The sequence below is a fragment of the Rissa tridactyla genome, chromosome 4 (assembly GCF_028500815.1).
Source record: "Rissa tridactyla isolate bRisTri1 chromosome 4, bRisTri1.patW.cur.20221130, whole genome shotgun sequence".
Lineage (NCBI taxonomy): Eukaryota > Metazoa > Chordata > Aves > Charadriiformes > Laridae > Rissa > Rissa tridactyla.
The window spans coordinates 61,417,250-61,431,855 of record NC_071469.1 but is presented as its reverse complement, the minus strand read 5'-3'; the positions used below and the strand labels follow the sequence as shown (position 1 = coordinate 61,431,855).

At 42.2% G+C, this 14,606-nt stretch overlaps 1 protein-coding gene across 2 annotated transcripts in view; it reads right to left on the bottom strand.

Annotated features, from left to right (window-relative positions):
- KIF26A (kinesin family member 26A) overlaps window positions 1-14,606 on the bottom strand; it is a 103,966-nt gene that overhangs the window by 56,616 nt on the left and 32,744 nt on the right. For both annotated transcript variants that reach the window (XM_054200314.1, XM_054200315.1), the window contains exon 3: window positions 10,349-10,849. In XM_054200314.1, coding sequence (XP_054056289.1) covers window positions 10,349-10,849 — 501 coding nt within the window. The remainder of the gene's footprint in view (window positions 1-10,348; window positions 10,850-14,606) is intronic.

Below are 14,606 nucleotides of genomic sequence, written 5' to 3'. Positions count from 1 at the left end.
AAAAAAATCACTAGCAGTCTGTGCGTCATGCACAGAAAGGACCTCATCCTTCAACTGGAGGGTTGCACCCAGCTGCATCCAGACCTGATGCCTTTGGCAGAACAAGGATGGAGAAGAGGCAGCTTGTTTCCCTCTGACCAGGAGGTCCTGATCTCACTTTGGCCCAAGATTTCTCCTAAACCACACTCCTGGGTCCCTGAGAAATTTATTAAGGTTTGGGACAGGTCTGGGGAGGCCTTCTTCATCTGCAAAATGCCCGTTCCTTCCTTGACTCCATGTTCTCAGGCTGGAAGGTCTCTGCAGCCAGGGCTCTGGTAGCACAAAGATGCCACTGGGCAGCGACGGACCAATTACTTCACATTTCAGACACTCAGGACAGTGGTACCAAAAGAGGCAGCAAACGATGGTTTGGGTTTTTTTTACCTCCTCACAGCTATCTGACTACCAGTCACACAAACTTCACCTTCCTAGCCGCTTGTGTAAACCCAACACTTGGAAAGTCAGGAGGACATGAAAAAGCGCTATCAAGAAGGACGTGGATGCTGCTGCACATAAACACTCTCAAATTGGGACTTTTCACATGGAATGGGTTTAAAATAGCCAGACTAGAGGAACTGTTTCTTCTAATGCCTCCAGGCAAGCATCAGAAAGTGTTGCTCAGAGCCCTCCCTGCTGACACGTATTACAACAGTTACAGCCTGCAAAGCCAAAAAAATATAGTTGTATACTGCTCAGGGTGTTTTAATTTACCATTGTGGTCAAAATTAAAAATGAACTGTTTATTCAAGTGGACAAATATACAGTTGAATCCCTGCTTTTTGTCAGAGGCTGATATGAGCAAGTGAAGGAATTCATTAACAAGCTCATAATAATGCAAATTTCTGTCAGTTTAGGATTGGGTTTCCTACAAGAAGACAAATGCTTTTCCATTAGGACTGACTTCCACAGGCCAGATGCGTTCTTAACAGCAGCAAAATATGGGACACATCCAGAGCTTTGGATCGGAAGAACTTGTGTCGCCTTCCTGACTCCGCAAAAAAATTTCTCAATGACTTTATGCAACTCAACCAAAATCTCACTGTGTCATGATTACTCTCTATACAGCAAAATGGAATAACCATGTTCACAAGAATTACACATCTTATAATTTTATTGTAATCGTTATATTGTTATAATGATTGACATAAAATGTCAGCAAACAAAGGCAAAGGTGGACAGAGACTGTCATACCTAATTTCTTTCAATCATGCTTGAACTGCTTATATATTGGATGTAACTACTTTAAAGATAACATCCCTTGGGACCAATTTGCCTGACAGCTACCACACACAAAGCACCCATTGACTAGTATCTTGCTTGAAGAGATACAAGCCCTCGTTACATGAACGGAAAACGGGTCTTTAGTACACCCAAATCTAGAGAACAAGGTTCAATTACAGGCAAGCTCATGAAGTATTATTAAGTTTGCAAACATGGGGACAGCTCTGACTATATGATCATTGTTGAAGGACACTGAGCTTCCAAATTAGGGATGGAGCTGTGCAGATGCTGCTCTTTTTTCCTTGTGGCTGTTACCTGATGACCCGTTGTTCACTCCCCACATGCAAACCTGTAACCCAGACGCACAGTCCTGACTCACCATGACTGGAGTGAAATCTCCAAGTCTGCAGATGTCCCAAAGCTCTTTCAAGTGGCCAAATGCCATGCCAGAGATGAAGAACTTCAGAAGAACTTCCCAAATGTGAGTGGGCAAAGAAGAGCCAGGTGACATTTGACATAGATAAGATCATGTATTTAGGGAAAAAATAATTTAAACCACACATAAATGATGCTGAACCCAAAACTGGCAGTTCCAACTCAGAACATCTAAAGGCTGTTGACAGTTCCTCTGAAATCATCACTTCAAGATGGGGCAGCAGCCAAAAAAAAAAAACAACCACCAAACAAACCCCTCCCCCCCAAAAAAACCCCACCAAACAAATTTTGGACATCACAAGGCAGGGCACTGAGAACAAGAAGGAGGGGGTCCATACTCTGAGCACCAGGTGCAGTCCAAGCCCTGCATCTCAAGACAGTGGTAATGGAGTAAGGGAAATGACAGAGACAAGCAAGTAAACGGTCAAGAGGATGGAGCAGCTGCCTTAGAAGGAGAGATGAAAGAGGCTGGGACTCTGGTTTGTAGAGGGGAAGGCTGAGGGTGATCTGACTGAGACTTGCAAAGTCATGGAGATGGCAGCTAAGCTGAAAGAGAGAGAGTACTTATTTGCACTGGGATAGTGAACTTGTGGAACCTGCTGACAGGAGGCTGTGGAGGCAGAGTGTCAGCAGATTGAGAAAGGGATTAGATAAATTCCTGGACAGCAGGTCCAGAAACAGACACTAATGGGAACAGAGAGGGATGTGTCCCTGAGACTTCCCTAACTGTGTATGATGGGGAGTATGAGCAGACTGTAGAAAGCAGACAGGCTCCATAGCTCTCCCTAAACAATATTTCAAGCTCTGCTGATGCAGACAGCCCTGGGCTAGATGGGCTGGAGCTCAGACCCAGTAGGATATTTCTTATGTTCTTATCATACCCATACAGTCTTTTCACACCCATACAGTCTTTTCACTAGAGTCTCTTAGCTTAACTGGTAACAGGAGGTTGTGCTATTCCCATAGGCACCCACGTGTACTTCAGAGTCATCAGGAGAGGTTGGTGAGACTCAACGGGATGTCTACACAGGCACTCTGCATGGAGCAACTAAACCCAGACCCTTCCTAAGCCAGGCATCACAAGGGCTGCTCTCCCCTTCTTCATCCTTCCACTGCCATCTGCCCCCTACAGCAGCCGACTGCCTTACCCAACTTTACCACTGTCACTTTTGAGAAGCAGAAGGAGGAGGTTCTGTATGGCAGATCCATTATCTTTGCCTAACAACACCAAAAACACAGCAATGGACTCCTGCCTATGGCATCTTTCAAATGCTTCCTTCAACTAAAGTATAAGAAAAGAATAAACTTGTCCAGTTTTGAGATAGTGGCAGCTATGCAAACCCAGAGGAGTTAATTCATAAGCACTTGGGCACCAAACAAAAGCAATAATAGTAGGTTGACTCTGGAAGATGCCTAACCACATCAGTTTGTATAACAATTTATATGGACTCACTTGCCTAGAAGTATTTCACGGTTGAATCTTACAAGTACTACTTTCAGATTCAAAGCAAACCTCTAATTATTGATCCTTCGTTACACTGGGAAATTACCTCATCGTAGTTTTAAAGTTCTATTTATAAGTCTAATAATCTCATCATTGATTACAGTGACTGTATTCTAATTATAAATCCATTATCTCCTCAACAATGAAATAAAATCAATAATGCACGTAAATGGGAAAAAAGGAATTTAAATGCATACATTAATGTCATTTCAAGTAGCACTATTTTATGCACCATCTCTAACAAAACTGTGTCACATCATTAGCAATAATGTGAAAAATCTTTTTCAATTAACAGAGACGATTTGATGCTATGTTCAGTAAAGTGGCAATCCATTCCATTAAACACACACATATGAAATGCTTGAAACATCTATGAACTCCATCTATACATCATAAATTCTCTCCCAAGTGCTGAAACAGAAAAGCAGATACATTTTCTATCGACGCTTTTTAAACCTCCTTTCATAAGCCACCACCCAGGGCATTGCAGTGATTCCATTTGCAAGTAACAAAGAGCATCAATATTTGCCACATGCTCAGCCGCTCATGCCACAAAAGAACGGGAGATGCTTTCGGCAATGCTCACGCTGTGCACAGCTTGAGTACCTGGAGTCCCACGACCTCAACATGCCATCAGCCCAGTACACAGCCTATGGAGCAAATGTTATAGGCGAGGCGCTTTCCAAAAAACGTACGATGTTCAATCCTATTTTACACAAGCCGGACGACTGGGCAATCCACACCTGCATCCAGCCGTGCAAAACAGTTCCTTCCACGTGGTATAGAGAGATCACTGCAAAAGGCTTTCTCTCCACCAGCCCACACACGGCCAAGGTCTGAGCTCAGCCTGAATTTATCTGGTTTCTCTGCTGCATTAACTTCTGAAACTAAAGGACATTATTCAGCTGCAGCCCACCCGTAACAACCAACATAGCCAGCGCAGAGCAACAGCAGCCACATTAAAGCACTTCTATGTCAGCTATACAGAGTCTTTCTCAAATGTTGGATGACACTTCTGAGCTCCGGCCAAAAAGCATGAGCCTTTCCTGTAAGGTGATTTCTAATGTTGGGGTGGCGTGGGATGCATGGATTAACAATCAGTTCACTGGCGAGTTCATAGTGGAGCATATGCACAGTATAAATGGACCAGGAGGAAACTAAAGAAGCTGAAAGTGAATTAAGTGAACAGAAAAGGCCATCCCAAAGAAACTAGCTGAAAGGCGAGAGTAGAAAATATAAATATTTTGCATAAAAAAAGGAAGGGATTTTTTTTAATCTTAGTGTAGTTTATGATAAAACTTGCTGGATGAGAGAATGACCTGTGGGCCAAAGGTAAATCCTGTGGATTATCATTTGCACATAATCGCTGAAGTCTGCTTGTTTAAAATCTACTCCCCATGAGTTCAGGTGAAGCCTGGGCCGACATTCTTTATTACTGCTTGTTGACTTCAATTGTCAACAAAGGCGAGTATGGACTTGTCTCCCTGTGAGTGCTGTAATAACAACTGCTTAGCCTAGAGGGGTGAAGGATCAAAAGAACAGTTTTCAGGTGGTAATTTGAGCCACAAGAGGGTCTGAGTCCTGAGAATAGTTACCCTGTCCCACATTGTAAAACCAATAGTATGGCAGAAGTGTCAAATACACAATATAAAGAGACACGATCCACACCCTCACCTAAGAAAATGCTCATTTCCAGCTTGTAGCCAATACCCATTCTGTCAACTCTTAACATTTTTCCTAAGTCGCTCTGGTACCTGGGGATACTTTTTAAAGTAACCTCATTTTCACCTTCAGCATCCTACACTGGGGGCAATCTAGAAAAAAAGAGCACAAAGTCCTTGGCAAATACACAAAGCAGAGGGCTATGTTTTTATCTGCGTGTTCAAGGCTGAATTTCCAATGCGAGCTTTCTAAACGGGTCTGCTACCTGGCTGCTGGGGCAGGGTCTCGCTGACTCTGAATGCAAGGCGCTGGTGGCCGCGTCGTCCTCCCAACATATCCCTCCTTCTGCATTTGCCAAGGCAGCAAAGTGCTGTAATGCAAGGCAATACCGCCCAGGCGAGATGCAACCATCCCGGGAAAGGTCTTTTCCATGGGGGCTATAAATTAGGTTATTATGACAAAAACATTTAGTAACTTGGATCAAAAGGTTTCCTTCTGCTCTTCAGACTTGTTACGGAGTGACCAACACTAGCTTTGAAGATTTGGGGGTTTTTGTCACCCCCTTTCCTTTATGTTCTCTCTCTACAAAAGCAGTAGCACCACCACCGCTAAAGCTAAAGGGAAAACAGAAAAGCCTCTATGCAACCCTGGCCCCACCACCTGTCTGGGGTTTGCTATTGACTTCTGCAGAACCAAGATGTTATATGTAAAGTCTGAGAAATGTCCCAAAGCTCAAAGTCATTCAGACATCTCACAGCCAAGATTTATGGTCAAAGCACTGTATTTTAATTGTTTCGTTACAAAATATATGTCACGCATTGTATTAATAAAAGGTCACTGAGAAAGCTATCAAGAAGGATTTTAAAAATTAATTTAAAAATCCATTTGGTGTGACATTTATCAAAGTAAAAAAGTAAATGCTGGAAAGTAAATCTTGTCATTCTGTTTTCCACAGTCAGCTTTTTATTGCATCTTCTAAGCAAAACGTAAGTCATCCTTACTATAAACAAACAAAGAGGATTTAAGGAAAGTCAACAGAGGCTGAAATACCCTCAGATGAATCCATCTGGTTTACATTAGCGTAAGCAGGAGACTTATTCCTAAGAACTACAGGAAAGCTTGAATTGTGACCAAAATAACTTTCAGAGATTTTTCACATTAAACAAATGAACATAACTCTTTTAACGTTAGAGTACATGCACCCATTTACACACGTCATGGGTGAAGCCTCCCTCTCCGAACCTCACTGAATCAGGCCATAAACTTATGCCTAACTTTAGATTTGTGAATATTCTCAGGGAAATACGTTGGCCCATTGATAAATTTACAAGTTTATATACATTTGCTTTAAAAGTTTTACTTAAGTTGCTTTCAATTTCCAGCACTCCAACTTTTCCCATTTCATGGGAATGATGCATTTTTAAAAATATTTTATAGCAATTTAGAAATGGGTAAAGATTCAAGAAGCCATAATATTTTGCTTTGTAACCAGTACCATTCATATATATTCGAATAAGAAATACAGCATGGCAAGGTTTAATTTTGCATAAGATGAAAGAAAAAGCAATTTGCAAAACAAGCTCTATTTCACTGTGATGTCTTTATAGCACATGGCATGGCTACTTTACCACTTTTATGCAGTACATAACACTGCATACTAATCACACAGCCAATGGAAAGCATACAGTAAGACCTCTTTTTCCACAATACACGACATATGCAGATACTCCTAATAGGTGTACAAGGTATTTGGAGTGGTTTTAATTTGCTACCTCTCAGTCAGATTCCAACACACCTAGGAAGCCTAAACTGCTCTTGCTCCTCTGCTTCTGTGTTAAACTGAGTGGCAATGCTGAGCACTAACATGTTTTTTTTTCATTTGAATAGTAACCTTATATTCACTTGTCAGGCCTAGAATTAAAAACACCAATATAAAACTATTCATTAATGAAAGTTGTCAGTTGCCCACTACAAATCAGCTGTCTTACCCAGAGTTAGACCAGCTCCCTCCCTTCCACAGTGCTCGTTGTCTGGTCAGACTACTTATCACTGCTACTGGTGATTATTTTTTGTAATTTTTCACAACAGGCCACTTGGGTAAAGCAACTGATTACAGCTTCACCTTTTGCACCTTGGTGGCAATCCCAGTCTTCCCCTCCCCGGACCTTCCTCTGGATCCTTAATTACTGTTCCTCTTCACGGCTCCCAAAGCCCACAGTTATTATTTTGGTTTGAGCAGCACACACAATATGTTTCAAAGACACATTCCTGTTCAAAAAAATTTATAATCTATATAATGGATTTTCACACTTGAACTCCAAACATATATTAAAAATTTACAATGTCTTGCACTTCTGACCCCCAACATTCAGCCCAGAAGTGTTTTCGCAACCGTAAGTGACATTACAAGGCAATACGTGCGAATTTGGGGAGGGAGATGAGAAGAACAGACATCAAGTAATTTTTTTTTCCTCTCTGCAGACAATTGCAGTACTGCCACTCTTAAAACTAATCATAAATAAATCACCTCAAGGCACTGGGCAAACAGCACCACCCAAGCAAGGGTTTGCCCTGCATCACCCATCCAGGCTCTGCAACAGGCATCTTCATCAGACAAGTCAAGCCAAAACAGATACCCAAGAGATGAGAAGGACAAAACACCTCTTGGAGGTGCCTGTTGCTCTCCCTCAACTATAAAGGAAGCTTCGGTAATTAGCTTAGAGTAAACACCTGTCTTTGGCAGCTAAAAATAGTTGAGATGAACTCCAGACTTGATCTATGTCTGTCTTCCCATCTAGAAAACTAATCACATTCACTTTGGATGGAGCACCAAGTTAAATCCCTTGGATGTAAAGCACTTGGATAACAGTTTCCTACCAGGGAGTTCAGCACTTGTTTCAAGAACAACCCTTTGATAAGAAAATGAGGCAAAATTAGAGATTCTAAGTGAAACAGGGGTATTTTCAGAGTGGTCAAAATAACTCACATCACTCCTGAGAGTGTAAACTCACAGGGGAAGGGAAGAACTTTTTCTTCTGCATTTGTGTGGTATCTTGCCCAGATGGGGGCTGTAGACTCCGAGATGCAGTAACATTACACATAATACATTCAATGCTGTCCTTTCTACTGCAATTCCTCTTGCTCCAGAATTCCTCTAGCCACCCCAGCTCTGCCTTACAAGAAAGACAGGCATCTCCAAAATGTATGTGTATCCACAGCTCTCTCCTGGGTTAATCTTAAACCTAAACCATGTCTCCAACTTCATCAAAGAATAGCCAAAATCAAAAGTTAAATAAATAAATCAAGAAAACTTTTCTAATGGGAAAGGAAGGTCAGACTTGACAATCAACAGAAGCTGGGGAATCCCAGTCTGCAAAATTGTAAGACGAGGCAAGATGAGCATTGGACAAGAATGTCCCGCGGTGGATGCTGTCCTAGGCAAGGGCTAGACTAGCCGTTTCCTGAAATCCTTCCAATCCTATTTCCTCCAACACCTGTGATTCCTCTAGGGAAAAGCGTAGGGGAAGCACTTTCTGCCTCACCCACCCAAATAGCTTCATCAGACACAAGGCTCTTAATAATACAAAAGGCAGTAGGAGAATTCAGACAGACACAGAAAGCACAACGTCGGCAGAGATGCACAACAGAGTCATTTGGGCTTAAATGATGAAAAAAAAATGAAAGAATGAAAGAAAGAAAGAAAACAACCAAAGCCTAGCTTCTCTCCAAAGACTGCTTCTAAATCTAAACTGTCCTTGCAGATGACTGGATCACATCCAAGCAGCCTCCAACACCCGCAGTCTAACAGTGTTTGTCCTTTCATTAAAGGTCACTGTTTTCCAGGCTACTGAGCTTCTTTGCACATTTCTAGATCACACTTAAGCTCTGTTGCATTATACACATTTTTCCTTCACAGGGGTTAAATGAGGCAACTCAGTTTTACCTTAGAATAATGCAGTGGTTAGGGAAAACCACATCTATCAGTCAGCATGGTTAAGCAGGAAGAAATCTGGAGCTGGCTGTTAGTGAATTATTTAAGACAAGAATAAGGGCAGACAAGGAATGAGCAGAGAAATGGAAATACTTTGGCTTCCAGAGAGTGCGGGTTTCTTAACCCCATCGCTTTCCCATTTTTTCTACATTTCTGTGATATACACATTTAAAAGATAATTAAGAGGTAACATCACATGCCTTATTTTGTCCAAATTGATCCCTAATGCATGGAGCAGCACTTTAGAGAAAAGCACTCATAGCAGCAGCTTCTCATAAACTATGAAGAGCTGAATGGGCCATTTTTCTCCTTTTTCTCAATGTACAATTATCAGAAAGCAATCTGACACCTGTGAAGATTCACTGGATTTAAATGGGGACCCCCCAGAGGTAGGATGTGTGTCCATTCACAAATTTCCACATAAGAGAGAAGTATGGGAGGAAGGAATCACGTCTCCAAGCCTTTTCTGGAAGGAAACACAACGGCCACCCTGTGCAAGTAACGTTATATAGCAGCACTCTTAAATATTTATTCTCTGATGATCTTGGAGCTCAACCAGCTGAAGCTACCAAGCAATATTAGGTAGTGTTTATATACAACAGCACTGAAGGCATTATGTTGAATTTAAAGCTGCCTAGCACCGACATACCTGGTCTTGCAAAATCTGCCACAACATCTTTAAGTGAAAACCATGGCTTCTATTCGTACACATTTCATCATTACCCACATTCCGCCGTTCACTACCATGGGAAAACAGTTTAGGAATAAATCTCAGTCAAAATCAGTCACTATATCCTTCTTCTTAGCACGGTTCCATAGTCAGTCACGAATCTGTAATGAACTTGCTGTTAAAGGTAACATGCACCTCTATAAAGCTTTTTCATTTCCCACAAGAGTTCTTAAAATATACACAGAACACAGGAAATCAACATCAATGCTTAAAATCCAAGTGCAATGACATTTACAGGCATGTGGCTCTGAAGCAACCTTCTGAACACCTTCCTTTACAGCAAACTGTTTTGCAGCACATCTAACCTGAAGATTAATGCTCTCTATGACAGTCTATCAACAGCATCTGCTGAACTGAACACGGCCTTAGGAGTTCAGCGTTAGACTTGAGGGTCAAATTAATCTTTGAGATAACCCCACGAAGCTCCCAGAGTTTCAAGTGTAACAAACTTGGCCTTTTCGGTTTTTCTGAAGGGGTGACCAGGTATGTGACAACCAAATAACATCACGTGCATACATGAAGCTAAAATAGGTGCAAAAACACCTGAGGAAAGGATCTCACCATCCGAGATAAGAAAGCAAATTCCTTGTGACATCTGACAGAACATCGTTCAAAGCTCTTTTTCAGCTCTTGAAACATGGTTTAGAATACCATTAGCTGATCCCCTCTAAGATAAATATGTATGCATCTCAAATTTTGTCTTTATCTCTCTGTATATCCATACACATGTAAACAAAACTCAAGGATCTGAATTATCACTACTTACTAGACAAGCCTGAGGCAGGAAGCTGTTCACTCTGGAGATACTCCACATGCCCTCGAGGTACTGCTGAGCTTGGATGGTGACTGAGCTCAGAGCACCGCTGAGACCGCTGGGGGCCACCGTGACTTGAACGCTGGAGTTCGGAAAACTGCCCACGCCTTGAGACCATCCAAGTCCCTTCTTCCTCTCTGCCCCAGAGAAGAGATTGGGTGACTTTCCAGGCTGCCTGCCCACCTGCCCAGCAATGAGAGGCAGATCTCTCTGCGAAGAGACTGTGACCATCCTGGGTACCATGCTGGTCACTGCCCCGGCGCCGGGCGGGAGGTCAGGCATCTCTGGGTAGCTGGCTTGATTGAGGGTGTGCATCATCTGAATGGCTTCCTGCTTCAGCTGGTTCAAGTGAGTGGCACAAGTTTCGCATCTGCTCTCTCCTTCATTCCTGTTTTTCTGTAAATAGTCAGGCACTTGAAGCTTGTCAAAAATTAAAGCTGATAATCGGGGGTCCTAAAGAAGGAGGGGAAAGGGAGGAAAAAAAAAAACAAAAAAAAAAAAAACACATAGTGAGTTAAAACAATGCAGAAGGAGAAAAAGGAAGAAAAAGACAAGTTCTCTGTGATTTGTTCTCCACCCATGGAAGTACTTTAAATCTATTCTGGTAACTCTCAGCCTTTTTTCCCCCCCAAACACCCTAACAGAGTTGCAGGTCACAGCAGATTAATAAACCATAAGTGAATTCATTTGTATTAGATCCAGCATGAAAATTATCATCAGAATTAAACAGCGGAGCTGCAGTGTACTTGGTAACTACTCACTCTTCTAATTAACTCTCCTTTGGAGACATCCAATGCGCCTGTGTTTCCCATGCTCAGGAACAATGTTAGTTGAGATGCTGAACCTACAAATACCATCATGTGTTTCAAAGACATACCACCACCTTAAACCTATGAAAATTAGACATTAAAGTATTTCAAAAAATTAATGTGTGACCTGGTAAATGTTTTGTTGTCCTCACCCTCAGAAATGATTAATCAAGTGTCATAAAAAACAGTTTACATGGTGCTGCCCACAGCTGGCTCCTCTGCCAGCGAGGACCGTTATTTCTGATCTTTGCAACCCAGATGGTCACAATATTCCCTTACGCTACAGCTGCTTTGATGAGAAATAGATTTGAGCCTACAGCCATGTGTGAAGGTGTGACAATGTGCACTGATTTAAAAGCAACACCTATTTTGTTTCCACAGAGCAATTTTCCCACTCCTTCCCCTTGCTAGTTAATTTTAAGGCTGCCCAGACATTTTAAAACCCAGCTCTGTGTTTCTAGTTCAGAGATAGAGTTACCTATCTCCTGAAACACACAAACACCTTCCCATCCCAAGCCCGCTACCGTGAAGATTAGTCAAGAGATTAAATCCAGCCCTGCTGTAAACCTGCTATCAAGAGTAATGCCGTGCAGTAAAACTGACCCAGCTTCACACACCCTCTTTGAGCTCTCTAAACAATTAAGGTTTTAATGAAATCACAGCACAGCCAAAGGTTTATTTGTATAATTATTTTAACTTAAAATATTTAATTTGCTTGTTAATAACAAGGGCACACAAAGCTAGTAAGTTAGCCATTCAACATATGCTAGGGGTATCCCCAGATCACTGCTCATTTTTAAAAATGTATTACTTTATGCCAAACTGCAATTGCTCTCCAGGAAATGAATGTCCTATTAGAAAACTAACTAATTCTGGTTTTAATTACAACACACATCAATAAAAGTCTTTTAAGAAGTCTTGGCGCTGGTACTTTGGCTTTGCTCATTATTCTCTTTCAACTGTGCTATTTCCCTTTTCTCTGAATTCAGAAAGTCCTAAAACACTGCCTAACTTCTGCAGCAGCAGCACAGAATTTCTCTCTTTTTCAGCTGCTGGACTACTCCTGCAAGGGTTTTTAATCTATCTTACAAGACACAGCACAGTGTTGATAGAAACCATTGTGAGTCTATCTAGCATCGTGTCATTCCACAGCCAAAAGCTATTAACAAAAGTTGCTTTTTCCGCCATAATCTAAACAATTGTTTATTTACTGACTTGAAGAAAAAAAAAAAAGGTACTTCTCAGGCTAAGAAAAGCTACTCCTGCTGCTGAATGAACAATAAATTGCATTCACATTGGTGAACCAGTTTACAAAATCAAGTGAAAGACGCTGTTTCATTTTTGTCTCTATTCTCTTTATTAAGGTTTAGATCCTGGTAAAAATGCCTTTGAAGTTGCACCATTTGCTTACCATCATGAGCAAGAAAATTCTTTGCCTCTAAATCTCCCAGAAGACCGTAGTACTACATTAACAGATATTAGTCGGGGGGGGGGGAAGTAATTAACATTTTATAAACTTTTTTCTAACCCTTTAGCAGAAAGTGCTATTGGTTAGACTTAAAAAATATAAAGACTCGGTGCTGGGAGCACTATTAAGCCTCAGGCAAAACAAAGGCCACGCAGTCTATCTCCCAAGAAAAACAAACAGCACGCCACTCCGCAGAAACCTTTCCAAGGGAGAGCCCTCTGAGCAAATTCTTGCCGAGGCTGACACACAGCATCTATTCAGACAGCCCCAGAAACCAGCACCTTCCAGCGCCGGGTGCCCCGTCCGCGGCCAGGCACATCCCTGGGCTCCCTCCTTTGATCCAAGTTGGGCACAGGAGGAAGCACCTGCAGGTCCCGACTACGCGAGCCTCATCTGGCAGCGTTTAAAATTGCTATCAAATGTCAAAAGTTTCAAATAAGCAATTAAAGCGAATTACTAGGTGAAACAGGCTTCTCATTTAAAAGAAGCGACTTCTTTTGATGTAAAGAAAATTAATGACCCCAATTCTGCCTCCATAAACACAGTTTACAGTGTAAGGCAGATCAGAGTCAGGCCCGTCTTGGAGTTCCAAGGAAATCGAGTGGATGCCATATTAAAGGGGAGAACAACAAAAAAAAATTAAAATAAAAACATTTGATTTATTTAGAAAGTTACACAGAGCAAACTGTGGAAGCACACAGTATACCAAATCTAAACCTTCTAATTTATTTACAGTTTAAAAAAAAAAAGGTCATCCTATTTCCAGTGCTTGTAGTTTGCCAAGCATTTACAAGGAGCTTTTTAACCTGCTCATCCAGCCTCTGTGATCCCCAGTTTGCATCTGTGGCCATCCTCCTCCAGCATCTCACCAAGGGCCCAGCTGTGCGGTTAGATTACTTTTATTTTTCCACTCTCTGCGACAAAAACACCTGGCTAATGGTTGGGCGTGAAGGGCAGAGGAAACGCACATTACTGTTAAAAACATTAACCAGAACTTAAAAGTTAAGCCAGCCCCATTAAAGAGGTTTTACTACCCGGTGACAATGCCTGGTGCCGGGGAGCCCCCGCTTCGGCAGCTCGCGCCCTAACAAGGCGGGGGTGGAAGTTACACTCTCGTGTTTTACAGAGGGAAGAAATAAAACTTGAGTGACCAAATGTGTTAGAGACACACGTGGGAGCGGGGGGGGGAGAAGTTAGAGCCATCCTCGTTGCAGCTCCGCCAGCAGAGGGGTAAGCCAGACAAAGAGGGTGTGCAACTCGCTGGGGGGAATGGCACAGAACTTAAACACACACCATTACAAGCCTCTGCTCCAAACGGGGCTCCAAAACCACTTTAGTCTGCCATGCTACAAAGAAGATGACTCCTTTATTCCTCCACAGCATAAATAAACCGTGCTGTCTTTGTCACACCTACTTTCCAAACGCTGTTCTTGCCTTCTGAACAAGCAGGATAAGCACAGTACTCTGATGTGGTAGCATTTATAGCTTCCCCTCCCGCTACAGAAACCAAACCCCTAATTTCAGTCACAGCTTGTTAACTTTCGCATACGAATTTGAGATATTTAAACACTGCAGACTGTTAGGAGGGTGAAGTAGATGGTTCCACTAGCGACAACTGCACTGGTGAGCCCAGCAGCACCCAGCCAGGTCAAGGCACGAGATAATTACACGTACTTATATGAGCAACAATTTTCTGAGATGTCTGAATTCACCAGTGCTTTTCAGCAAGTGGTTCTTACAGACACAAGCCAGCTTGCAAACCGCTGCTGGGAGATTAAACACACACAGGCACATTGCCCACACGAGGAAGAGCACATGGATGTGGTCTGCAAGCCCTTCCAAGCTCTACTGGGCCTGGTGGTAAAAACTTGGGAAACTGGGATTGTGTTCCCACTAGAACGCATGGCAAAACACCCATTTAGTTCAACACCAG